At 55.6% G+C, this 27,034-nt stretch overlaps 2 protein-coding genes and 1 long non-coding RNA gene across 5 annotated transcripts in view; 1 reads left to right on the top strand and 2 right to left on the bottom strand.

The window, feature by feature from the left end:
• The window catches only part of MARK2 (microtubule affinity regulating kinase 2), a 57,149-nt gene extending 54,059 nt beyond the window's left edge, over window positions 1–3,090 (bottom strand). The window contains 1 exon segment of the mRNA XM_058689398.1: window positions 2,951–3,090. Coding sequence (XP_058545381.1) covers window positions 2,951–3,004 — 54 coding nt within the window. The 5' untranslated portion in view covers window positions 3,005–3,090.
• Window positions 215–14,622, top strand: LOC131488065 (uncharacterized). The gene is made up of 3 exons (XR_009250068.1): window positions 215–1,587; window positions 11,188–11,260; window positions 13,488–14,622. It is a non-coding gene; the product is annotated as an uncharacterized LOC131488065 (long non-coding RNA).
• A 119-nt stretch (window positions 14,623–14,741) lies between these two features.
• Window positions 14,742–27,022, bottom strand: SPINDOC (spindlin interactor and repressor of chromatin binding). Of its 3 annotated transcripts, none has more exons than XR_009250064.1 (7): window positions 26,651–27,021; window positions 22,600–22,929; window positions 22,351–22,500; window positions 21,951–22,088; window positions 21,586–21,786; window positions 19,807–20,024; window positions 15,423–15,536 (listed from the first exon to the last, which is right to left on the bottom strand). XR_009250064.1 is itself a non-coding variant. In XM_058689399.1 (6 exons), exons 1-6 carry the CDS (start codon window positions 26,775–26,777, stop codon window positions 15,325–15,327), a joined length of 1,158 nt encoding a protein of 385 aa, XP_058545382.1. In that variant the 5' UTR covers window positions 26,778–27,022; the 3' UTR covers window positions 14,742–15,324. The 3 variants fall into 3 exon arrangements, 1 of the variants encoding a protein (XP_058545382.1); XR_009250065.1 differs by having other exon boundaries at window positions 19,807–20,018; XM_058689399.1 differs by lacking the exon at window positions 19,807–20,024 and having other exon boundaries at window positions 14,742–15,536; window positions 26,651–27,022.
• Window positions 27,023–27,034: the final 12 nt, after the last annotated feature.

Here is a 27,034-nt window from a genome sequence, read left to right as displayed (position 1 = left end):
AACCTAAATACAGTGATAGAGAATCTTTGCAGGGAGGGGATCAGCCCAACCAAACCCCTTGCTTTTTATTTCATAATGTTAGAATTTACCGCAACGACTGAACTTCTGTGACTATTTCAACTAGAACAGCGACAGGACTGAGAGCGTCCTTGCTCTTACCTGGTGGCAACGAGCTATTCTAAAGGAGGCCAATGCTTCTGGCATCCCTGGCCTCGTGACGCGAGGGGCTGCTACGTGTCTTTTCTCTTGGTTTGAAAAATACGGGCATCTGCCGGTAGCTGGTATATCCAAGCTTTTTCAAAGGCTGCGCTGTCACCGGGACGAGACTTAGTATCGAGCAAATAGTATGCCTGGCTACCTTGAGGACGGGCAGCAGAAGCGATGAAGTGGCTCAGGGGAGCCTAAGTCCACAAAGAGTGCAAACAGGATGAGTAATTCATAATTTGGAACAGGACGACAAAGTATGCAGCCGTGGCTCTAGACGAAGTTAGCGAAGGGGCAGCTTCCGTTCCCGACCGGCTCACCCGATTAGCTCGCACCGAATCAGCGGGTGTGCACCGACTTCCTACTATGCGCTCAGCAGTATTCGAGGCATGTAGGGAAGAGAGGAAATCAATGCACACATCACAAGAAAAAAAAAAAGACCACGGCGGGAATACATTTACATTTGGTAAACAGCACAAAGAAACCACATTGAGGCAGTCTGTTACTCTACTTTGCTGAACACAATGCCCCCCACAGCCTCGCGGAGAGAGTAGGCACTCCACAACCACTCCCCACATGCCTGAGGGTGCCAGTCAGTCACTTGGCCTCCTCCTACCAGCTCATAATCAACAGTCTGGGAAAGTTCTCTGGTGAGCAGGGCTTACCTGCTAACACAGAGGGTGCGACAGGAAAAGGAATGGAATGGGGAACCTCAAGAGAGCCTAGAAAAAGAGGTTCCCGGCAAGGAGAGAAAACAGCCGGCAAGTGAGGGCCAGACCCTGAGATACAGACCATGCTCTGGTTTCCAAAGACCTCAGTCCCATGCAGAGCCAGTTGCAAAACCCAGCGAGGAAACAGAAATTCACCATCCCTCCCCCTCAACTCATTTCACCCCCAGAAGCAATCAATCCGTCAGTAACGAAAGGGTCAACCAGCACAGAGAAAAACTCGGGGCCACAATTGCTCGTGGAGCTCCTGACTGCCCAGGTGACAGAGAGCAAGGGGGGGGGGGGGGGGAGGTGACACAAGAGAAAAACGTAGGACAATGAAACGAGGGAAGATTTTTCAGGGAAGGATGTGAACACGCGAGAGAACATAACGGCGGTTCTATCGGGCTGCGGAGAAAGAAGGGCGCGACAGGAAAACATAAAGTGTGTAATAAGGGAAAAGGATGCAAAAAAAAAAAAAAAAAAAAAAGCGCTGCAGCCCCAGGGGAGAAGAGCTCCTTTTTCGACTCGAGTTTTTCTGGCCTAGTAAACTTCTCCGCCAACGAGGGTGTGCCAGGCAGGGGACTCTCCACACAGCAGCCAGCAGTCAGCAAGGGACGCCGGACACGGTGACAGAAAGGGGAGGGGTGGAAAGCGGACGCCTCTCAGCTCACAGGTAGGGTGACACAGAAAACGCTAAAGCTTGGGTGACAGATGATAGCAGTGATTGCCAGGACGAGGAGGGGGGGGAGGAGGTGGCGTATAGCTCAAGAAACTAGTACGCTGAATGCCCGGACGGCGAGTTACAAAGACTAGCCCATCGGGAGGGAAAGGACAGGGGCCTCGGTGGGGCAAACAGATACGGTGTGAAGGAGGCAAGAGACTAACGCGGAGATGAACGCAAGCCTCACTGAGGCAGGTAGCGTGAGGAAGACCGGGTGAGGGCAGAGAAACCGGAAGGTACCCAACAAGGAGGAAGAAACTATGAAAAGTGACAGAGCCAGGAGTGAAGACACAGGAAGGCATCATGGCTCGTGCTGCGGTGTGAAAAGACAGAAGGGTAATGCAGCGTGGCCGGGGAGAGGACTCAGCAACAGGTTGTCCCCATAAAGTGGGGCCGGAGGGATGTTCTCCCTCCAAAGGACAAGTCCGGGGAGCAGGCTGGTAAAGCGCTCAGGGAGAAACAGGAGGCGGAGAGACTTCAGCCAAACCCCTGGGGGGGTGGGAGGGGGGTGGGGGGGGTGGGGCAGAACGCGAGGGATCCAGACTCTGAAGGGAACCCTTCAGACTGGAACCCCAAAGACAACCTGTGGGAAAACTATGCGCATGACAGCAGTCTGGGAAACACGGAAGCAACAAATGCCAGCGCGAGGCACCAGGGAGCTCCTGGAGAAAAGAAGGGAAAGTGATGAGCAAAGAGTAGGCGAACCATTTGGAAAGGTGATGAGGGTGGAGCTGGTGGGTTGCAAGCATGAGGGAGAGCACGATTTGGAGAAGGAAGGGGGGGGGGGGAAGCAAGGGTAGGGGGGAAGCGGGGGAACTGGAAGAGGAGAGGGATCGAGAACACACTCCGGGGCAAGGACCCTGAGGGTGATAACCAGGGACTGGGAGAACCGGTGCGGGAGGAGCAGAAGCGAGGCTGGAGAGATGGGAGGAAGAGGGGGACAACGATCTGGGGCAAATCGCGGGGTGCTGTTCGAGGAGCAGGAGGGTGGCGGCTTTAAGCGTGGGTGGAGGAAGACCAGAAAAGGCCCCTGAGAGAAAAAGGGAAGAGAAGGGGAAGCTAGGGAGATAATACGGAAGAGCGCAGGAGGGCGGTGAGGGGAGACGGGGGTCAGCAAGTGTGCAGCTTGGAGTCGGGACGAGGTGGGTCCCAGGACGGGACTGAGAGGGGGATGTGCGAGGCCGAGAGCCAGATGACAGGGCAGCCGAGGCTTGCAGGGTGGCAGCAGGGGCACGAGGAGAGCAGAGGAGGGAGGAGGCTCTGCAAGGTGCAGGGGCCCAGCCAGAGAATTCGGGGAGCCCTCGGGGCTCCTTACCTGCTCCGTGTCCCTCTCGTTCAGCGTGGGTAGGGGGGTCCGGGCGCTGGACATGGCGCCGGTATCTCAGGGGAGGGAACCGAGAAGCTTGGAGGAAGGGAGGGAAGGGAAGGCGCGGAGCCCGGCCGGGCGGGGCTTCTCACAGCAGGGGCACCCGCCGCATGGGCCCCGGCCGGGGGTGCGGGGAGGCCGGGCAGCCGCTCACGCCAGCCCGGGGATGCGCCGCTCGGGCTAGGCCGCGCCGGCTCCGAGCGGCTCCGGACCGCACCCCCCCGACCCCCGGCTGGGCTGTGCCGCCTTTCGGCCGGGCCGCGCCGCTCCGCCTACTCTCTGCCGCCGCAGCCGGCCGCCTGCCTCGCTCCTCCCCTGCCCTCAGCGGCACTGCTCCGCGCCCGGCACACAGGCAGCCGCCGCCGGACCTGCTGCTCCCAACATGGCCGCCACCACCGCCGGCCCTCGGCTCTTTCCGCCGGCAGCAGCCGGAAACATCCGAAGCGGCGAGGTACGGGCGGGGGGCGCGCCTCCTCCTCCGGGCCTCGGACTACGGGTGAATTCCGGAAACACCCGAAGAAGATTACTCCTGGGGACGCGCGCGCCGCCTCGATTCCGAAGACGAAGCTTCGGCTCTGTTTACGGAAATCTACGAAGCCACTCGGGGAACTCCAGCCACGCCCATAGGCCTTTCCCCGCCCACTTCAAGCAGGCTCGCCGCGGTTTCCGGAAACACCCGAAGCCGCTCCGCGTGCAGGGAACCGGCCACGCCCCCGTCCCGCCCCGCAGCCGACCGCGGTCGTCGGCCATTTCCGGCAACACCCGAGACCCGGCGAGCCCCGAGTCGTTCCTGGGGTGGTACCCGGTCGGACTGTTCGTTTCTTTCCGTCAGTTTCCGGGTATTTTCAAACCTGAACGGGGAGCGTGGATCACCTGTGCATGTTTATTGTTTGACCAAATAGAAAATAAGGCTGTTAGCCGTCCCAACGATTGGCATCCTTTGGTTCTAAAACAACTTCCCCGTTTGCTTGTCCGCTCATCAGTCCGCTCGTAAAATCCATCTCGTTTTTATCATCCAACCTATCAACATGTGTGTCACCTGTCAAAGGCAGCGTCTTTTACCTGTCTACTTAACATTCTTCACCTGCCATCGTCTGTCTTGGATTCTGTTTATCCATACAACCCACATCTAATCCGCACTGTTAAGGTCCGGGGCAGGCACCCGGTCGGCCTCCTTGTCTCCCTCCCAGCTGTGGGAGGCTACAGGGGTTCCCCCTCCAGCCCTGTGTTCCAGCCGCAGCTCTGTGGAATGAAAATGCTATGTGATCTTGGAAAGATTACATAACATCTCTGAGTTTGGGCTCCTCGACGTCCTTATATTAAGAGAATTTATGCCTCTGTTTCAGTGATGACATTCTAAATAACATCTTTGAATTCCACTTACCTTTTTTTTTAATTGTTCAAAATAGCACAAAATGACATTGCACTATGGTGATACTGAGTCACGCCAGTTACCTTGTAAAATACCCCTGTAAAGCAAGGCAGGAGAGGCATTCTCCCCCCCCCCTTTTTTTTTAAATTTTTTTAATGTTTATTTATTTTTGAGAGAGAGAGAGAGCGCGTGAGCAGGGGAGGGGCAGAGAGAGAGGGAGACACAGAATCGGAAGCAGGCTCCAGGCTCTGAGCTGTCAGCACAGAGCCAGACACGGGGCTCCAACTCCTGGACCGCGAGATCATGACCTGAGCTGAAGTCGGATGCTTAACTGACTGAGCCGCCCAGCAGCCCCAAGAGACATTTTCATCTTAATTCATTTTTCATTTATCCCTTCAAAGACAATAAAACTCACAGAAAAGAGAAACTGGTTGACAACGAGGATTCGTCAGGATGGCACAAAGAATGGGCACCTGGAGAAGGTCCCTTCTTTCCTGGACTTGAGTTTCATCAATAAAGTGAGGTCTTTCTCATCTTTTAAGAGCCTTCAACTCCAACAGGAAGCCCGCTTGGCAAACTGAGTCCACTCTTCACTTCCTCCTAGATTGTCTCACCAGGTAGAGGCTGTAGGCTAGTTTGGTTTTTCTGGCTCCAAGCTGTCCCCTGCAGCTCCAAGCTGTCCCCTGGACGTGTTGGAACTTGCCCCACCTCCATCCCAGGGCTCAACAGCCCCTTAAGGTGGGCAGAAGCCAGAATCTCCTCTGGAGCCAGAGACCAGGCTCAAGCAGCAAGTCCCCAAAGGTACAGGAGCAGAGAGGTCCCAGGAATTGTGGGAAAAAGTGCTGGACGGACCTCTGACACTTGATGACTTCCACTTCCCATCTACCCCATCTTGAGCGGAGCCCATGGCCAGGTCACCCAGAGAAATAGACAGCTGGACAGACGCAATGGGAGGATGGGACGGACGGACTTCTCAAATGGCAACAGGTGCCACCTACAGTACTCAAGGACACCTCCCCGTGGCCCGCTCCAGCTCCAGTCAGGCACCCAGCCATCGAGGAAGAAGGTGATGAAGGAACACAGAAGGAGATGAGGGGGAAAGGTGAGGACAGAGGACAGTCCACTCCCCCCACCCCAAATTCATCCCGAAAATCCGCGAGAATGGTCTGCCCTCTGGTGGCCAAAGGGAGACACAAGGCTGATTTCTGTGCCCCGTAGCGTTTGGAGGCTGGGGGTGGGGGGAAGGAAGGAGTTGGAGGAGCAAAGGAAGGTGAGCTCGAAGGGGGTCTTTCCTGTCATGCTCTTGTCTGAGCAAACTCCACCTCCTCCCTGCGTCTCACTCTGGCTCTCACCCCCTGCCTTCCACCCCTTAGCCCCCTACCTCCACTCCACCTGTCCCCTCCTCTTCCTCACAAGGCTGCCTAACTGGTCTCCCTGCCTAGACTCCCTCCAACCTATCCCACCAGATGTGCCAGAATAATCTGCCTACAGCCCAGCTCCAAATACACTTCTGCCCTGGTTGAGGGCTCTCGCCAGCTCCCTTGCGTGATAGGCAGAGCTGGCTTCCCGGGCCTGTGACCTGGGCACTCACAAAAGGCCCTACTCTTAGAATGGCTTCGAACTTGATTTAATGCTCTGCTGTCACCCTCTTGCACCCTCTTGACATGTTTGCCAAGGGGGACTTGCATTGCCATTTTGCATTGGGCCCCACAAGTTCTGCAGCCAGTCGTGGTGGTGGGAAAAGTGTTGGCGAATACAGACACCAAACATCACAGTAGGTCTTAAGTGCCGTGGAAATAAAAGCCGTCAGCTAAGGGTGATCCGGATTACAGGAGTGAGTGGGCGGAATAGGAGCTGCAGCGCTAAGGTGGTCAGTGTAGGCCTCACTGAGAAGGTGACCGTTGAGCAAAGACTTAAAGGAGGTGAGGGAGTCAGCTCTGTGGCTATCTGGGGGTGGAGCTTTCTGGCCAGTGCAAAGGCCCTGAGGCAGGAGAACAAGAAGGCCAATGGGACCGGAACAGAGGGAGAGTGAGCAGTAGGAGAAGGCCGAAAGGTGATGGGGAACCAGGCAGGGTGGACCACTGCTTTGGCTTTTCCTCGGAACGGGATGGGGAGCTATGGCACGAGTGGACCCGCTACTGAGTTGAGAATCGGGTAAAGGGGCAGAGCAGGAACAGAAGCCTGGAGACCAGGAAGGAGACTTTTTAGGAGAATTCAAGGGAGAGGCTTGAGCCTCTCAGTGGCTCAGTGGCTTCGAGCGGGGCAGCAGCAGTGCAACAGGTGGCTGGATTTGGGCGATACTGGGAAGGTAGGGCCGACAGGATTCCTCAGTGGATTGGCTTAGGGGGCGTGTGAGAGAAGAGTTAAGGGTAATTCCAGGGGCGCCTGGGTGACTCGGTCATTGACGTCGGCTCAGGTCGTGATCTTGTGGTTTGTGAGTTCGAGCTCCACGTTGGGCTTTCTGCTGTCAGTGCGGAGCGCGCTTGGGATCCTTTGTCCCCCTCTCTCTCTGCACCTCCCCTGCTTGCGTGCTCTCTCTCTAAAATAAAATAAAATAAAATAAAATAAAATAAAATAAAATAAAATAGGTAATTCCAAGCTTTCTACCCTGAACAAGACAAAGCACACATAAAAAAGACATCTACCACAGGCCTCAGAGCAGGTAGAAACCAACCAAATGGACCAGCACTCCAGGGCAGTCGCGATACCCCCTAGAATGAGGCAAGGCAAGGATCGTGGGATTCCCAGCCCTGGCAGGCACAAAGGAGTTACGGTAGCCCTCCCCCCGTGGGTGGGTGGGCACAGAGGAAAGAAGTCAAGGGGAGGTAAGGTTGCTCAAATGGAAGACATCCTTATTCTCTCACCTCTAACACAATGCAACTCTTCATCTTTCTCCTTCCAAGCCGTGAAGCTGGAGAGCATGCTCATCATTCAGTGCAGGCCCCGCTCCAGGGTGGGAGGCAGGGGCCAGAATTGCTCTCTGATCAAGAGTCGGATGTCTGGGGCGAAGCAAGCCCCACGTATGCCCCCTGACTGGCCACAGACCCTCCCATCTTGCCGCGTTTTGTCCTGTGTTTCTTGATGCCTCTGAATTTCCATCGTGCGCTTTATCTCCATTGCCAGGCACCATATTGAACTTAGGATATCTCCGAGATGTTGGAGCGTGAAAAATTGGCACCTTAGCACTGATGGTCTAGAACGTTTGTTATCCGTGTCGCTGCCCAACCACCGTTCTTGTTCCCCTGTCTTGGTTTTGCTAACACGCACCGAGAGCTGGGTACTGTGCAGGCATTGCCAGAGTCACGATGAGCAGAAGGCACTGTTGTTTCCCCGGCTTACTGATAAGGAAATCAAAGTGTAGAGGGGCTCAGTCCCTTGCTAGGGGAGTCGACCTCAGTCATCTTAGCCCATGAGAGGCAAATAGGGTAGTGAGCTAACACACACGCCTTGTTGCCAGGGGAGCTCCTTGGGAGCTGTGTGGTCTCGGGCAAGCCTCTTAAACCTCCCTCTACCTTAATTTTCCCATCTTTTAAATGGGGATAATAAAAGCACCTGCTTCATAAGGTTGATTGGTGAGGATATATGAGTTAATATACGAAACATGCTTAGACAGAGCCTGGTGGATGGCCAGCGCTTTGCGTAGGCTGCTCTTACGAGAAGGCATACGCTAGCCTCCTTTTAATTCTCTCTGCTATAACCTCTCCGCTTCCCTGGAGAACAACACTGGACCGGAAGTAAGAGAGCCCATTCTGGCAACAGCTCTGTCACTAATGGATCACATGAGCCATTAGGTAACTCCCTCCCCCCCACCCTCGGGTCTCAGGCTCCCTGTCTGTACAATGAGGGGAAGCCGGATTTGCCGCTCTCTATGGAGTCGTCTGTAATGGTATCGTCTGAATGTCTGTGTCCCCCCAGGATTCGTATGTTGCAATCCTAACCCCCAAGGTGATGGTGATGGCCTTGGGAGGTGATTAGGTCAGGAGGGCCCTGCATGTGTAATGGGATTAATGCCTTCATAAAAGGGACCCCACAGAGCTCCCCAGTCCCTTCCATCACGTGAGGACAAGCCTGCCTTCTATGAACCAGGAAGCAGGCTCTGAATCTGCCAGGACCTTGATCTTGGATTTACAGCTTCCAGAACGGTAATAGATTTGCTGTTTATAAGCCACAAGTTGATGGTATTCTGTTACAGCAGCTCGAGGTCTAAGACAGTCTCCAAATCCAAACCCAGCAACGATATCCCTCCCACCCTTCTTCAGTCATGGTCAGGTACCACCATGCTTGGGATGGAGGGGACAGTGTCCCTTCCGGCTTTGCTCACATGTCCTCATGGTGCAGCAGGATGACCACCCTGTGGGGGGGCGGGCAGGGATGGGCGGGGAAGGGGCATCAGGCAGAGGAGCCACCTTTAGAGTCTGTTCTGGGAGGAGAGTCGCCTTTTGGACCAACCAACGCTCCCATAACTGCGTCACTGTCCACAGGTAGGGTTCTGTGGCCACTGACACTGAAAAGGCTGGGCATCCTGGATGCGGTGCCAGGCGGCCGCATTGGCAGAGGCCCTGTGAGCAACCCAGGAGGAAGCAGAAGTGGGCAGTTTTTCATGGGGTTCAGAGGGAGATACCCTGAGTGGATGATCTGGGGCTTGTGGGAGCACGGGAACTGGACGGAGTAGCAAGGAAGGCGTCTTAGAGGAGGTGGTGCCGAGTCTGATCCCAAGGAGAAGTGAGCGCTACAAGGAAGGACTGGCGGAAAGAAGCGAAGCCTGTGGTGGCATGAAGGAGACCGGTCCCCAAGGAGCTCCCATCTCACGAGGATGTCGGGTGGGCCAACATCCAACTTAGAGTTGGCAGAGGGGGTTGGTACCAGCTGGTGTCCTGGGCTCTCCCTGGCTTCCTGGAGGAGGTAGGGGGCAGGCCAGGCCAGGAGTCACCAGTGTGCCAAGGGGATGTCCCCGCATACCTCCCAGCTGTACAGCCACACCTAGAGCCGGCAGGCAGAGTGTCTGTAGACGAAATTCCCGCTTTCCTCCCCTGCCTCCCTCCCTGGGAAGATCAGCGCTAACCCCAGGGAGAGCGGGGACACAGTGTGGTTCCTGGTGCCTCATGCAGTGCCTGGGCTATAGCAGGCTGGTTGTGAGTCCCTGGGCAATGAGAGCCACAGAACTTTGGCTCATCTTGTCCCCTCGGCCCGGAATTGCCTTTCCCCATTTAGCTGCAGGACTCTCTCTCTACTTAAATGTCTCCTCCCGAGGAAGCCCTCTGCAGTGCCCTCCCACCTCAAAATTGCATCCCTTCATGGGCGAACATGCCAAATGGCGTCACAGGGGTGCCATCCGCCAAATCCACAATGGAGGAAATTCCGTTTATAGAACAAGCCACCAGGTTCTTAAACAAGAAAAGAGAAAAGAAACGAGAAAAGAAGAAAAAAAAAAAAAAGGAGAGAAAGGTTGCTGAAATGCAATGTGTGGACCTTATTTAGCTCCTGATTCAAACACATCAGCTGTAAAAAGAGACTCATGGAGGGGTGCCTGGGTGGCCCAGTCGGTTGAGCGTCTGACTTCGGCTCAGGTCATGATCTCGCGGTTTGTGAGTTCAAGCCCCGCATTGGGCTCTGTGCTGACAGCTCAGAGCCTGGACCCTGCTTCAGATTCTGATCTCCCTCTCTCTCTGCCCCTCCTCTGCTTGTGCTCTCTCTTTCTCCCTCTCTCAAAAGTAAGTAAACATTAAAAAATAAAAAATAAATAAATAAATAAATAAGAGACTCATGGAGGGGGGCCCCTGAGTGGCCCAGTCAGTTGAGCATCTGACTCTTGATTTCGGCTTAGGTCCTGATCCCAAGGTCATGGGACTGAGCCCTGGCTCTGTGCTGAGTGTGGACCTTACTTGGGATTCTCTCTTTCTCTCTCTCTCTGCCCCTCTCCCTGACTCTTCTCTCTCAAAAAAAAAAAAAAAAAAAAAGTGAAAAAGAGACTCACGGAAGAGTTCTAGAGATTGGTTGCACAACAATGTGAATGTACTAACTACCACACTTAAACCTGTGTAAAAGGGCAAATTTTATGGCATATGGCATATGTATTTTGCCCACAATTAGAAAATTGAAAACAAAAAGACATTCATGGACCAATTGGGGAACATGAACGCTGACTGGATATTAGATGCCATTAAAGGATTATTAAATTTTTTTTAAGTAGGCTCCATGCCCAATGGTGGGACTTAAACTCATGACCCTGAGATCAAGAGTCGCATGTTCTATTGACTGAGCCAGCCAGGTGCCCTAAGGGACTATTAATTTTTGAAGTGTGATATTGATGTATTTCACTGAAGACCGTCTCTTAGAGATACGAACAAACCTATTTACAGATGAAATGACACCATGTCTGGGATTTGCTTTAAAATAAACCAGGAGGGGCCCGTGGGTGGCTCAGTCGATTGAATGTCTGACTTTGGCTCAGGTCATGATCTCACGGTTTGTGAGTTCAAGCCCCCGCACTGGGATTTCTGCTGTCAGGGCAAAGCCCGCTTCAGATCCTCAGTCCCCCTCTCTCTCTCTCTCTGCCCCTCTCCTGCTTGCGCTCCCCAAAATAAGTAAATCCTTCAAATAAAAGAAAATAAACCGGAAGGGAGGGAGATGTGGGGAGACAAAGATAAACCCAAACTGGGCAATATGTATGTTGAAGCAGGGTCGTAGATACCTCAGGGTTCACTACTCCATTTCGTCTTTTCTTGGGCGTGTTTGAAAACATCTACCACCGAAAAAGAAATAAGACAAACAAGAAAAAATAGCGCTCCTCTATCACGCCCCGTTGTTCTTCCAGGCACTCATCCTGGCCAGACGTATGGAGAGCGTGCCGCTGTCTTGTCCCCAGCTGTGACTTCAGAAGGCTGTGGGTGAGTGTCTCAGAGGCAAACTGCTCACCCAGGAAGCTGTGGGTGCTATGGTGGCCCAGGAGGACTCGCTCCAGGTCAGGGAGGAGTGGGAGGGGAGAGGGCAGGTTCTGCACGCCGCCCCCCCCCCCCCCATGCGCTGCCCCCTAGAGCGGCCCAAGCTCACGTGGACATTGTTGTACCAGTCACTGCTTTTGTAGCCACCAAATACCAAGCCCGGCCTGATTCAGCATCAGAGGTGGCCGAGTGAAGCCGTGAAGCCGGGGGGCAGCAGGCAGGGCCTACCCGGGGGGCCAGGAGGCATTTTCTGAAAAAGGAACAGGTGAGAAGCAGGACTCCCTCCACCCTCAAAGCGCTCAGCTTGGTTCCCAGACCTTGTCACCTGGGACGGGATAGCACCCTCCTGCATCTGCTGTGAGTCCCTTCAGTCGCCACTGCCAGGTACAGGGTAGGATCCCAGCAGGTGCCAGGGCCGGTGGGGGGGACTCTGGAAACTGCCATGGAGAGGGCACTGGGCACCACCATCTAAGTGCTGGAACGAAGGAGGCGCTGAGCGCTTTCCGTTGTGAATGACCTTCCCCTCTCCCACCTGACCCATCCCTGCCTCACACCCTGAACCTACCCCAGGTCCCCAGGCCCTCAAGGGAAGATGCATCAGTCCCTCCCAGAAGCAGAAACTGGCCACAGCGTGGGAGACAAGAGCGCTGGGGTCAGATAGCTCCAGGCTCAGCCCGGCTCTGCTCCTTCACCAGCTCTGGAATGGCAGGCTGGTCACCTCGTTCATCTCGCCGTGCCTATCCCTCACCTGTGTAATGGGCACAACGTAGGGTGACCCACGATGGAGACGAGGTGCGTGTCCTGGGTGCACTCGGCAGTTCCTAGCGTGGGACCTGCCCCCGGGGGGGGGGGGGCCTTCATTCACCTTTGTGGAATATGAGGCCGGCAGGACAGTCACCCTCAACCTACTGCCTCCTTGCTGCTCCTGCTCCCTCAGGTCACACGCATGTGGGGTCTGAGACCTGAGGCATTGACAGTGCTGTTGGGGAGACTAGAAGTCCAGCACTGCTTCCTCTGGCGGCCCAACAGCCCTGGTGGGGTGGCACAGAGAGACTGAGGTCCCATTGGAGATGCTCTCCCTCTCCAGCTCCCCATCCTTCTACACCTCAGGGGTGGTGTAAAGACTTTACAGTCTCACTTGAGCCACACAGCTACCCAGGCGTGCGGGGGAGGGCTGGGGGGCGGGGGTGTGGAGCACATCTTACACAGGAACAGGAGGTTGGACCGCAGGAGCTGTGGAGCCTGGATGCGACCAGCGATGCAGCCAGGGAGCCACATGGGAGCCCAGCCGGTGTCTTCTTTTCCCAAACACGCCCTTACACACGCCCGTGTCCCTCCGAGGAGGGAAGGGGCCGCTTTTTCCTTTGTCCGGGACCAGCTTTGACTCTATGGTTATTACTGGTATCCAGAAAGATCTCCCCTACCTGGACCCCACGGAGGTCAGGGGGGAGCAGCAGGAGGTGGCTGGTTTCAGAGAGCAAGGGGGCCTAGAGGCACAGGTATATCCCCACTCCTTCACTCGATGTCGTGATTGGGCCTCGGCATCATGCCTGGAAAGTTGCCGCCACCAGCCCCGGGCTGCTGACAGCGTGGGAGGGTTCCTTGGTGTTCTGGGCAAACATCTGCAGCAGCCCTGGGATGGCAGTTCTGGTCTGGGGTGGGGTGGGGGTGGGGGGGACACACCCCAAGCACTGGGTCACCGATGTTCAGAAACTTCATGCCCTCGGCTCTGCCCTCCACCTCTCCCAGGAAGACCACAGGGTGCCCACAGGGAGCTCCCAGCCACAGACACTCATACAGTCCCTAGGGTCCCAGCCAAGGCCGGGCAGACCCCTGCCGACCAAGATGTGGGGGTAAAGTCACAAGACAACCATGCCACCCACAGTCACCATGGCCGCAACCCTGTGCAGGGAGCCATACGCCAGGGATCAGCTTGCAATGGGAAAATGTCGCATAGGAAGACACACCAAGAGGGCACTTGACAAACATTTATTTGAGCACCTACTGTGTGCGAGGCCCCTAAGCAGGGCCTTGGGAAAACAAAGTCAATGCAACCTAGTCCCTGCCCGGAAGGAGCTCACAGTCTACTGGGCCGGCCATCAGTCACATCAACAGCAGCAAAGGTGCATTTAACTTCAGGAGTTTACAGCGAGCTTTTATACGTTTTTTTCAGTTGTAAACACCCAGCAACACAGCCACGTGGATTTAAAAGCACATTGGCATAAATGTAAACACAGTCACAAGATTGGAAGGGTGGGAAATCACCTGCAATAATTCACATTGGTGTTTCAAAGCCCGATTTTCAACACTACCGTTACCCCCTGTGAAGTCCGACAGAAGTTTTACCGATTTGCAGAAACAGTGGTGGAGATGCCGTGGGGGATTCTGTGGCCCACCTGACCTCATGCATCGGGGAAGCCACCTGGGACACAAGATGTTCTGAACCGCTGCCCGCTGCCTTTTTTCTACAACGTGCCATGCCACACCCGTGCCTTCTAATCCCTCCCAACCGGGCATTCCTCTCCCAAGCCTGTCAAAGAAAAGGACCGCATCCCAGGAAGCAACCACGCTGTGAGATCGCTCACGCCTGGTCCACGCGTGGGGTGACACCAGCTCGGAGGAGCACACAGCATATACCCAGGTCCTTCCTGGCTGGTCTCAAAAGCTGGCTGGGTCAGTGGTATAGGGGAACAAGGCCTCTAGAGTCCTATCTATGCCCTACCTCTCCCCCAATGCACAGTATTTATCAGGAGCAGAAAAGTAGTCTCTGTACAGAGGATAGACTGTCCCGTTCCTCCATTTGCCTCTGGATTCTAAATGTGGCAGTGGGGTTTGGGGTCTGAGACAGAGCTCCCCAAGCTCCTTTTCAGAGCCCATGTCACCCAAGGGGAGAAAAACACCCCACATGGATTTGGCCTGTGATGCTGGTTTAGGAGGATAAGGAATCTGGTGAAGAAACCCCAAATGGACCACCTCTTGGTCCAGGGAATGGGGAAACCAGGCAGAGGAGGGAGTTTAATTAAGTCAACGAGAGGGCAGTTTGGAGCATCATGGGGCAGGGGAGGGGAGGCATCTCTCTCCGCTGCGGGCACAACCATTTCACTTTAGAAAGGTCAGGTTATGTCTCAGCTCCTAAGGTGTAAGTGCCACTGAGCCCCTCCCCGCACCTCCATAGGCTCTCTTAGAGGCTTACTGAGTGAGTCAGAAGGTACAAAATGTTAAAGGTGTTTCTGACCCCATCTCAAGGGCGGGGGGGAGGGGCAAGGTGTCCCTCTGACTGGCACCAAGTCAGCCCTCCAGCCACCAAAGCCCTGGCCTGGCCCTGCTCTGCCCTCCCACCCAGGACGCTCTTTCAGCCCTCCTGTCCCTCAAGGTCGCTCCAGGAGGCTGAATACCCCCCTTCCCGCAATGACGGCCCAGACGGAACTCTCTTAATAAAAAAAAATAATTTATTGTCAACAAAGGAGATATATACAACAGGAAAACAGGTGAAAGAAGGGAGTGAACAAAAGCCCCCAGGTGGGCTGCTTGGGCCTCCTGCAGGGATGGAACGGGAAGAGGTAATGGAGGCCTCCTGGTTTAGGAGCCTGAACGGGTGGGGGAGGAGAGGCGTCCCCCGAGGTAGTGGGACTCAGTTCAAACCCCATCATGACCACCTCTTGTGTAAGGCACTGTGCCAAGGGAGAATGGTGGGGGCTGAGAGGGGGGACGGAGAGGTCTGGGTCAGCAAAAGGATTGGGGTAGGTGTTCTCCACAGGCCCAATGCCCTACCGCACGACTGCCCTCAGGCCAGCCTGCCCATCTCAGGGCCCGGCCCCATGCCTTGCCGGGAGCGTCTGCCAATGCCCCCGAGTGACAGTGGATGCTGCCCACCCCCCTTCCTCTCCTCCAGCCTGCCTTGGCACCCAGTTTTACTCTCTCCATCAGGTGGCCGAGCTGGGCAGCTCTGAGTGATAAGCCAAAGGGGGACCCTGCCTCTTCCCTCCCCCCCTCCCCAGGAAAGCAAGAACCTATACACCACTCCCTGCCTCTGGCTGCCCCCCGACAGCGGTGCTGGATTCCGACAGAACCGTAGGCCAGTTTGGGGTGTCACCTGCTCCCACACCCTTGGCGCCCTGGGGGTGCTTGGACCAGTCTTGCAGGAGGCTGACTGCCGGGGGCTCCTCCATCCGTACGCGGATAACCTGGAGATCCAATGTCCCGCGAAGCCCCGGAGGGGGAGCTGGGCAGGGATGGGAGCAGAGAGCACACACAAGTCAGGGCCCTCCAGACCCCCACCACAAGGACGTCCCCTGAAGGCCTCTGCAAACCGCACCTCCATTTCCGGGCCCTCATTTCCCCAGCCCAGAGCCTGGTATGAGGGGGACCCTGAGGACAGTGAGAAGCTCCACTCTTGGTTCACCCAGGGACCACGAGCGACCGGAAAATGAGGTCACGGCTCCTTTGGCATAAGCCAGTCATGCCCCGTCGTAGGCTTCCTCCCTCGTGTATCCTGGTGCCCAGAGGCTCAGTGCTGTAGGCCTTGCTCAGCTCTTACCTTCAGTCGACTCTCTCATCTAAAACTTCACTGGGCACCCTAGCCTCAGTGCTTCTGCCCCGTGTGGGCAGAGGGGATGCGAGTGGGGACTCGCAAACAGAGTAAGACACAGCTCTGCCCACTGAGGGGCTCTTGAATGGGTACGCAGGGTAAGGGGAGAATCCTGGATGCACAGGCCTGGCTCAGCACCCCAGCCCCGCTTTGCAACGTTCACCAGGCTCATCCCCTCCTGAGAGTCAGCACCTACCACACAGGGATCAGGAATCGGGGGGGATTAGCGCTGGGGAGCAACCTCATAATAAGCAAAACCGGGCCCTCACCCAGGGGAGGGCAGGCTCCTCAGAGCTTTCGAGCAGCCACACGGGCACGTGCAGAAGTTACTTTACACTGAAAAGCAAAACAGAACATGCGGACTGTTGCAACGTCTGTTTTGAGACGCATCGGTTTGTGGTGTTTTTCCTAGGCTGTTTTTAGAGACTGGATTTAAAACGTGGCCGAGAAAACAGGCACAGTTTTGCTGCACAGTTTGCGGAGGATCAAAACCGCTTAACGGCTGCCAGCGTGTTACACAATTGAGCAAACTCCACTCTGCATTTGCATGAGCTCCCCCGTGTCTCTGACGAACTAGAAGCTCCTTGAGAGCAGGCTCAATCCCATTCATTTGTTCCTGAATTTAACTGCAGGTTCTCGAGCACCTACGCTGTGCCCAGCACTGTTCCTGCTGCTAGAGCTCTGACAGTGCATGGAGCAGACCCAGTACCCTTCCTAGAATCGATGTTCCAGTGGCGGGGGCCAATAAATAAGATAAACAAATACAAGATGCACTGTGTTATGTATGGAAAGAAACAAAGCAAAGAAAAAATATATATACATATGTATACCAGAGAAGGGGACAGGACAGTGTGGAGGGCCTTATACAGCGGGTATGTTAGCGGAAACATACAAAGAGTGAGGAGTCAGCTATGTGGATAGCTGGGGAACAGCATTCCAGGCAGAAGGAAAAGCGAACGCAGGTGCCCTGCTGGCACATGCCTGCTGCCGTACAACAGCAGGCCGGTGCCTGTGCAGAGTGGGCCGGAGAGGGTAGGAGAGGGAAGATGCTCGCTGGGGCAAGCATCGCTGGTCACCATGAGGACCCTGACTTTTTATCTGGAGTGGGACAGGAACAGCAGCGACAACATCCAACGTGGTTTTCATTAGGGACCCTGGCTACTTGTAAGAGATCAGACCACAGCGGGCAAAGACCAGAAGCTGGGAGGCCAGTGAGGTGGCTGTCAAGGAGCCAGGCAAGAGATGGTTTGGACCAGGGTAGCTGCAGTGGCGGGGGAGACAGGAAGGTGAATTCCGAACGGGTTTTGGAGGTGGGGCTAATGGGATTTGCTGACTGCTTGATGCGGAGCCTGGGAAACGGAAAAGGAGGACTCTTAAGGATTTATTTAGCCTGAGTAAAGTGCAGAATGGAGAAAGGGGAGAGAAGGCTGGGGGTGGGGGTAGAGGTGGGGCTTCAGTTCCGATACGCCAGTTTGACAGATCTTACAGACAACCACAGACATGTCACACGGGCCCCTGGATGAGAGGCTGGAACCTAGGGGGAGAGCTGGGTGGGAGCTGTGAGCATGTGAACTTAGGCCTGGATTGCTCTGGAAGTAAGGCCCTGCCCCGTGGTTCAGGCATCTAGCCCCTCACTCGCCAAACATGTAAATAGCACCTAGATCCCGTGCTGGAAAATGGGGAGATCATGGGAAATGAAACAGACACACTTCCTGACCTGAAGCAGCTCACATTCGACCAAGGGGAGGAAAGATAACCGTCAGATCCATGTGCAGAAGAACAGGCAGGAGAAAGAGAACAGCGGGTGAGGCTGGAGGAAGACCCGGCCAGTTGCCTGGGACCCCAAGGGTGGAAGGCGGCTCTGGGAAGGAGTTATGAGGCAAGGTCACCATTACTGCCGTCATCAGGAAAGGTAAGGACAGAGAACTGACCGCTGGATTTTTATCTTAGACAAGTCAACAGCGACCTTGCCAAGAAAGCAATTTCAGCATGAGATGGGAGAATGGAAATGGCTCCCGGAGAGACGAGAGCCAGTTAGTGTAGAAAATGCTCCCCAGCTTTGCTGAAATGGTTTGGGGACACATGGTGCAGGCGCTAGGAAGGAAAAAGAGGCCAGGAAGGGAAACATCATAGCTTGGTATAGGCTGCTGGGTAAGATCTGGAGGAGAGGGAAAAACTGACGGTGGACAGGGAGGAGAGCAGCCAGCGGGGGGGGTGGGGGTGGGGGGGGGTGGGGGAGGGGTGGGGGTGGGGGTGGGTGCAAGCAGTGGGTCCAGAGGGCTAGGCTGTTCCAGAAGCCGTTTAGTCCCAGCAGCAGAGTGAAGGCAGAGGATGCAGCTCGGATGCTGGAGGGGGATGGGCACAGGTGGAAACGCACACAGGCTGCCACTTACTAGGTGAGGGGCCCTGAGAGGGGCCTTACCTCCCCCCTGGCTGTTTCCTCTTCAAAACGGAAATCATAATACTGTACGTGGTGATTGTGGGAATTTAAAGAGATAACACACTAAGACGTTAACAAGTCTAGCACACAGTAAGAGCTCACTAACTTACGGACTTCTTAAAGCAATAGGATTAAGTACCAATTCTTTCTGGCAGCATGGAGGGCAGAGGTGAGGGTGGGTGGGGAGGGGAGCATCAGGAGAGGTGTCATGTCCTGCCAGAAATCACGCATGATTCGGGCTCCAGGGCCAAGAAAGAGCAGGCCAGGAGGACTGATTTATTAGTCCCCAGGGCCAAGCCAAGTCCCTTTTGCACTCCAAGCCCAGAACTGGTCCCCTTCTCTCCTGGGAAGCCCAAACCTCTCTGCTTCCCCAGCCTTGTTCTCCCCTCCACTCCCCCCACATTTGTGCACGTGTGCATACCTGCACACGCCTTCTCCAGAGGGTGGGCCCAAGTCCTTTTCTCTCCTTTCTCATCAAGGTTTGTTTCTGAGCAGCGACTCTGAAAAGGTCACTGCCAAATGACCAGTAAAGGCAGGGACTGTCCACTCTTCTTTTGAGGAGTCTTTACTGACGGCTTTCTTTACGCCAGGCGCGTTACTGGGTGCGGAGGATACAGCAGTGAACAAGGACCCTAACCCTTGTGAAGCTCACACACACACTTTCTCCTTGGCCCAGCCTGGAAACGTCCTGGGCCTGGCCAAGGAATCCTAAAAGCCAGGTCTCCAGGTCTTACTCACATCGAACACTAGCAAGACAAAGACGCTCTTTTTCCCACAACTTGTGAGTGGGGTCTTTAAGGCTTACCTTCTCTCTTGGCTTGCACACGTCCCCACCCTCATCCTGCCAGGCCCTTGGAAAGTTCTAGAAAGTCTTCCCTGGCTTCAGATTTGTATCTATGAGCTCAGCTGACCTCACTACAACACCCTTTCCCCAATTTCGGATCTCTGACTTTCAAACTTTTAAAAAGTGGTAGCATCTTTCCTCGGAATCTTCCAAGAACTTCAACACGTAACGCAACTCAAAGTGAAGACATTCTGGCGGAAGCCTTGCAGGTTTTTGAGAAATCTGCCCAAGCTTTGGGATCCGGAAACAGTCACACCCTTACTCCGGAGTCTGTGCTCTCTCTGCACAGAACTACGGAGGGCACCCCACCATTCTTTACCTGCAGCGGCACTGCCTCCGACCTGTACCCCCGAAACAGAGAGTTAAGTTTCTTGGGTACAAAGGCTGCCTCACTCATGTCATTTTTCCACAGTGCTTCCCTCAGGGCTGGGCCGCAGGAACACCTGCCGCCGCGCCGCACAGCGTCTGCTGCGGGTTCCGGCCCCCTCCAACCTCCCTAGATCTCACCACTGCCGAGAAAAACCCTCTCACAAAATTACTGAGCCCCAAGGCCTCGGAGACTTTGCCCGCACACCCCATATGAACCTGAGATCTCAGGGACTCCCTTCTCAGCTACTCACCACTCCAGATGGGTGGAATTTGGGCCCAGGGTATCCCAGGACTCAAAATGAAGGCTCCCTTTCGAGAATGAAACCAGAAGACCCGTTAAACAGTGGAAGCGGTCAGCCATTTAGAGCAGTGATCCACCGAAGAGAACGAGGAAGCTCGGGAAACGCTCAAGTCCAAGCAGAGCACACAGTCTCGGGGAGGCAGGACTGGAATGTGGCTCAAGCTGAAACTTGAGACAGTTAAAACCGTGATCTACGTGAAGGGGTGAGGCCTGCCTCGAGATGAGAAAAAGCGGAACCCACTTTGGTAAAACATCACTAAGCGCAAGTGCACGTGTGCACGCACACGCGCGCACGCACGCACACACACACTAAGCTTTTTGTAAAAGGTCTCGAGGATACAAGCTGATTAATAGCGGTCCCCGCGGGTGAGCGAGGTGGAGCAGAAGGGACACATTTGCATTGTTTTCTTTATGCAAAAAGTACACCTCCTTTTTGAGAGCCCTGCTCTGGGGAGCCCCCGGCACCTCGTGTGCTCTCGTCCCCTGAGCTCTAACTCCGAATGCACACTTCAGACAGGCTGGGACGAGGGACTGTGTGTGCCGCTCAGTCACTCCTGTAAGAACCACTTCCTGAGCCTGAGATGTCTGGCTTGGAGAGACGAAGAGGAAGCAGGCTCAGCCTCTGCCCTCCTAGAATGCATTCCAGTCTAACCTGCATTCTGCCACTGCTCGGCTATGTGACCGCGGCAGGCAGAGGTTGCCCTAATCCCCAGGACCTGCGAATACAGTAAGTTATGTGGCGAGGGAGAATTAAGGCTATAAGTGGAATAAATGTTGCTATCAGCTGACTTCCAAATAAAGGGATTGTCCTGGATGATCTGGGTGGGCTTGATGTAATCACAAGGGTCCCCATCGGGGAGAGGGAGGCAGAAGAGACAGACCAAAGACGGAATCTTCAGAAGGACTCTACTGGTCACCACTGGCTTTGAAGATGGAAGGAGAGCATAAGCCAAGGAATGCACACAGCTTCCAAGAAGCTGGGCAGGAAAAGAAAATGGACCCCCTCCCTCCCCACCAGGAGCCTCCAGAAAGGAACGTGACCCTGCCGACATCCAGATTTTAGCTCAGTGAGACCCATTCCAGGCTTCTGACCTCTGGGACTAAAGAACAGTAAATTGTGTTCTTGTAAAAGCCACTAACGTCTGTGGTTAATGTGTTACAGCAGCCACAGGACACGAATACAAGGACCGAGGGAAGAAGGAACCGTCTCTCTGAGACTCAGCCTTTCTACACGAAACATACTTTTCCAAGGGCCAGATGAACCACACGCAAAACTTTCCGAAAATCGGTTGAACGTGACACAGACACGTGCGCTGATCATTAACATCGGGCAATTCGCTGACCTGCGGTCTCCACCGAGGTGCCTGCTGAGCTCACCACGGGTCCCTTCTCCTGTTCTAGTCCCGCTCAGGCCCTTGCTCCACCAGGGCGAGGTGGGCACCTCAGGTTCCGGGTGGAATCAGCCTTAAGTGTGGTGATGGGTTTGGAAGCACTGGCCTAGCCCAACCTCATGACCAATTCCAGGATACTCCCCAGGAGCCAGCCGGGCAGCTCAGCTTTCTGGCCAGTCTCTGTCATTCAAATCTGCCTGCCTTTGGCCCCGTCTCTCAGGAGACCTGAGTGCTAACCACCTCTTCCCTAGACTCTGCTGCAGAGCAGCCTTGACGAGGCCAGACCCCAGGGACGTGCCTGTCTGACCCTCCCTTGTGGTCCCCTCTCAGGAGCTCACCTGGAGAGGGGCTTTCCGGCTGGGGAAGGCCCCCTTCAGCAGCTCTCCCCTCTTTGGGTGAGTCCTTGCTGTCTGAGGCCCTGAGCTGGGTGTGGGAGAAGAGCTGGAGGACGAAGCCAGGGGGGAAGCTGCCGTCGGTGAAGTGCCGGACCTCAGCGGGAGCCGCAAAAGTCTCCGTGGGGGAGTCGGGTGATGGGGGGTCTGAAAGGAAGCACAAGACGGAACTGTGGGTCTGAGCGGCCTATCGCTACTAAAGCCAGAATCCAAAGACCTGGACCCCACCGCCCCCCTCACCAGCTTGGCTTTCCTCTCGGAGCACCGTGGCCAGAGCCCATGCCCGCACCCGCACTGGGCCTCCCTGTCACCTGGGTCAGGGTCTGGGTCCAGGTCCAAGTTTTTGGTCATGGGTCTGCCTCTTTTCTTTCTAACTGGCTCTTCCCCAGGAGGCTCCTTCCATCTCTGACCACGGGGCTTCTTGTTTCCTGGCTCTGAGGCGGGGGCAGCTGTGGAACGAAAAGACCCCATACCTTTTAAAGGGGCTGCACTTCTCCCTCTGTTCCTTCCCTTGTCCCCCCAACCAAAATAAAAGAAAAGAAAAAAGAAAAGAAGGGGTCGCGCCTCTCCCTCCGTTCCTCCCCCCACCCCTGCGAAAAGAAAGAACAGAGCAGGAAAGAACGGGCTGCGCCTGAGCCTCTCTCCACACAGAACACAGGGCGCATGCACCCCTCTCCCCAGCTCGGCCATAAGGGCTTTCCAAAGACTGACCAGGAAACTCGAGGGGGCGGAGTCCCCTGGGCCGGCTCCTTTTCGGGAGAGATGGGTTGTCCTCAGAGTCAAGGAGGACGACAATCTCTGCTGGCATTTTGGCAGGGTCTGGGTCAGAGTCTGGGTCAGCTTCGACATCCTGGCCCAAGTCTGCAGGTGGCAGGTGGCAAACACCCAGTGAGCTCCGAGGGTTCCCAGAGTCCCGACTTTTCCCTGTGTCCTCCACCCCTGACCCCCAGTTCCAACTACCTGAGATGGGTGAAGAAGGCTGCTCAGCTCTGACGTCTTGCAAAAGGGCCACCCCCTCACTCCAGGCCTCCAGGATGTTGCTCTTCTCCGAAGGGCTCAGGTCCAGGGTGTGAGGGTGCTGCTCCAGAATGTGCATGCGCGCTGTGTCCGCGGAGGGGGACCGGATCTCGGCCCCACACACCATGCACAGTGCCCGCCCGCTGCCTCCTGGGCTGTTTCCCACCAGGAACTCCTGTTCCCAAGACACCTGCTGCCTGGGCTCCTCACAGCCGTCGCCGCCCGCCTCCAGCAGGTTGGGCCTAGGTGGTGGGGTCTTTTCCTGCTGGGCCACTGCAGGGGGAGAGGTGCCGGAGAGTGCTATCAGCAAAAGTGCCCATGGCCTGAAATACTCACAACATGACTCCCCAAACTTGGTGGAGCAGTGGGGGGTGGGGAGGGGAAGAACACTCCTCCCCAAAGTCTCTCTTTCTCCCTTCCCCTGCAGCCCGCGAGGCACTGACCGGATTAAACACAACCCGAGTGCCTTGGCATTCTGCTATCTCACTCTGGACCTTCTCTCAATCTGGTCTCGGACCACAGATTTTTCCAACAGGCTGTGTTCCCGCATGTCCTCGGCCTTGGCACAACTGTCCAGACCATCCTGACCAGTCTGACAAATTCTTCTACTTCCTTCATGGCCCTGCTCGAAAAGCTACTCCTGGGATTGTCTCCCGACCTCCCACCCCTGGCAGCTGGTTGTATCCGACCTGACTTCCAGGCCACTGCGCATCCTTTCTGGAGGACAAGATCGGTAAATGTCATCATCTTCTTGTCCCCACAGGGCCTGGCACAAAGGAGATGCTTGGTGAGCCTTCAGTCGGTGAAGGACAGGCATGCCCGTTTCTCTACCTGGTGAGGCACCTTCAAAAGGCCATCCTATCCCGTCACGATCCCTTTCCAGAGCACCTGCAGGTGTGATCTCATTGGTCTGCCTCCCATCCACTCTTCGTGCACATGGACCACAAGCTCTGGCAGGGCAGAAACCGTTTGCACCTCGACCCACGTTAGCCTGGCGGCTCAGTGCTTCCGCGGAATCCTTGTGGTCTCTCCTGGCCGCACCTCCCTCTCACCTTCTCAGGTTAAGATGGGATGGAACACAAACACAGGAGGCCCCAACACCTAGGGATGCATGTGAGCGGTGGCATTCGGTATGGGTCTGAGAACTGGCCAGGACTCAGAAGATCCAGGTCCTATGTCCCACGTGACTGTGAACGGGAGCCTTGACCTCTTCTTGGTTGCCATCGGGCTCTTTCCCACCATTCCTCCAAAACAGCCCTCGTCAAGGTCATCAATGCTAAACCCAGCAGTTGGTCCTTAAGCTTCATGTTCGGACTCATCGCTTCTTCCCTCTTGATTTTTGCCACTTGGCTTCCGGGCATCACCTCCGGTGGGTTCATCTCGTACTTCCCTGGGACTCTCTTCCAGTCACTTGTGCTGGTTCCTTCTCATCTTCTCAGGTGCCTGCTTGGCTCCTGCTTCTTTCAGGGCGCTGCTGAAGAACCGTCTTCTCATGAGGCCTTCTCTGCTCCCCGCAGGAAGCTGCCATTTGTCCGTCCCCCCCCCCACCCCAGCACTCCACTCCCCTTCACTCCTCAGCCCCCCATCACCTGGCCTAACACGTGTTTTACTTGTGCACTGTCTCCCCACTGGACTGTAGGCTCCAGAACGGCATGACTTCTGATGGGTCACACCCATATCTCCAGCATCAAGAACAGTGCTTAGCATGCAGACTCTTGATTTCGGCTCAGATCACGGTCTCACGGTTCACAGGAACGAGCCCTGGGTTGGGCTCTGTGCTGACAGTGCAGAGCCTGCTTGGGATTCTCTCCCTCTCTGTCCCTCCCCCGCTCTCTCTCAAAATAAATAAATGTTAAAAAAAAAATGTGTGCTGAGGCACTGACTCAGTCTCTAACCTGGAACCACTGGAGAGCTCCCCAATTTGGTTAGTTCTTGGACCCCTTCTGTCTACCTCTTTCCCATTGTCTGCCTGCTGACGACTCTGGTATTTGTACCTCCAGCCAGACTCTCCCATGGAATCTAAACGCACGTTTTTGATGCCTATCTGACCACACCACTTGTGTGGCATCTCTTAACTGACCTCGTTGAAACCGTAACTCGCTAGGGGCACCTGGGTGGCTTGGTCGGTTAAGCGTCCGACTTCGGCTCAGATCACTATCTCACGGTCCGTGAGTTGGAGCCCCGCGTCGGGCTCTGTGCTGACCGCTCAGAGCCTGGAGCCTGTTTCAGATTCTGTGTCTCCCTCTCTCTCTGCCCCTCCCCTGTTCATGCTCTGTCTCTCTCTGTCTCACAAATAAATAAACGTTAAAAAAAAAAAAAAAAAAAAAAAAGAAACCGTAACTCGCTAGCTGCACGCGTCTGCGTCCTAGCCTTCCTGTCTCGGTGCGTGGGAGGCCCGTCCTTTCAGCTGCTCTGGCCAAAAACCTTGAATCCATCCTTTCTCCCTCTTACCCCAACTCTTTCAAAAAGCTTCTGCGTTCGGATATTTACACTTAGGATTCCGTCTGCCTAAGATGCTTTCCCTCCAATTATCCGCAAGGTTCATTCCCTCTCTTCCTTTGGGCCTGTGCTCAAAATTCACTTTATTAGAGAAGCCTTTCCTGACCACTTGATATTCCAAATAAAACGCCCTCGCTCTTTTTTCTCCCCTCTTTGCTCTAGTGTTCTCTGAACCACTTATCTCCACCTGACACGCGATGCATTTGTTTGTTTGTCCTTGGTCACTCGTTTATATATACGTTCCAGAAAAAAACGTTTCCTCTTTCTTTGCGGCCATTTTAGCGCGCCCAGTCTAAAATCGCCTGGCTTACGGTAGGTGCCTGACAAAGACCTGTTGAATGAATTAACTTCTCCGGACTTCTTCCTCACCCCTAACAGTGGGGAATAGGGTGCTTCTTGCACGGTTGTCAGGACAACTGAGACAGCCTGGCATCCAGCATTCAACAAATACTAGCAAAAGCAAGGAAAGAACCTGTTCCATGCAAAGCTCTGAGAAGGGTAGTGATCTTTATTTCCCTGACTTGTTTTAGAACTCTCCAGATTCCAAAAAGGAGAGACAGCGCAGGGAGACAGCACGCTCTGCTGAGGTTAAATGAATGGCCTTGCTCTCAATTCAATCTCTTTTGGGTACAGTCCCCGCTTTGGGAACAGGTATTTGAGGATGAAGAGATATTTGCATTTTCATGGAAAAAAAAAAAATTTTTTTTTTTTTTTTGCATTTTCACGAATATTAAGTTTTCCAGGAAGATGGCCCTTTGTTTTCTAAAGGTTTGCAAGATTCTGCGGACTAAAGAAACTGGCAAAGGGGGAGGGGAAACCAAGTGTTCTGAGATTGTTCCTCAAAGCCCCTCCCGAGGCCATCTCCTTCCTGCGTGGCTGAGGGTACCCCTCGAAAGCACGTCTTTCCCTAAACGGAGTAGGCTGTACGCAATCTCATTCACCCCTCAAGCGCTAGAATCTGACACCTGTGGCTTACGCAAGTGGAAGGCCTGGGATGCAAGGGGGGTTGGGGGACCAGGAAAGCTTTCTGCGCAGACGGCCCTGAAAATCCTCCTCTTGGGGAGCGGCATCCTCGGGATCTCTCCGGACACCAGGCTGCCGCGCCCAGCCTCCGGCCCGGAGGCCTCGCTGCCCCTCGGCCTAGAACACAGCCTGGCCCCCGCGTCTGCCTCTCTCCCCGCGGGGCGGGAGACCGCGGCCGCCGGTGCTGGGCCCGGGCGAGGGGGCGCTCGGGCACCGGAAGATCCGGAGCGCGCCGGGTGTGGATCGAAGGCTCCAGACCCTGGACGGGGGCGGGGGAGAGGGAATTCGGGGAGGCCCCAGATTCCAACCCCTGGAGGGGGCGGAGCGAGAGCTCGCCCGGGCCCCAGGCCGGAGGGGGAGGGGGCGCCCGGGTCCCAGGCCGGAGGGGGAGGGGGCGGCGGAACCCCTGACTGAGGAGGGGGAGGGGGCGCCCGGCCCGGGCCGCGGAAGCGGGGTCCCCTTCCATCCTCACCTCTGAGCATCGGCTCGGGCCGCGGAATTACGGCCACCACCATGGCCTCCTCCTCGTCCTCCCCTTCCTCGCATTTGAGCGTCACCTCGAAGCAGTCGAGCGCGGCGCCCTCGGCCTTCAGGGCCATGGTGCGGCCGGGAGGGGGTGGGAATCGCGGTGACCGGACGCCGGAGGCCGGGCGCGCAGCCAGGGGCCGCCTCCCGCTCCGCGCTGCCCCCTCCCCGCCGCCCGCCGCTCACCGCCCGGCCTGCGACGGACGCGTCCGGGCCTCCCCGAGACCGAGCGCGTCGGGACCCCGGGCGGGGAGGGCTCAATCCGGGGCCCCAGGCCCCCGCCGCTCCCTTTTATGGAGGCTCATTGTCGGCGCCCGCCCGACCGGCCCGC

The sequence above is a fragment of the Neofelis nebulosa genome, chromosome 10 (assembly GCF_028018385.1).
Source record: "Neofelis nebulosa isolate mNeoNeb1 chromosome 10, mNeoNeb1.pri, whole genome shotgun sequence".
NCBI lineage: Eukaryota > Metazoa > Chordata > Mammalia > Carnivora > Felidae > Neofelis > Neofelis nebulosa.
Note: the sequence above shows the minus strand (reverse complement) of the source record. Positions and strands in the feature narration are given on the sequence as shown.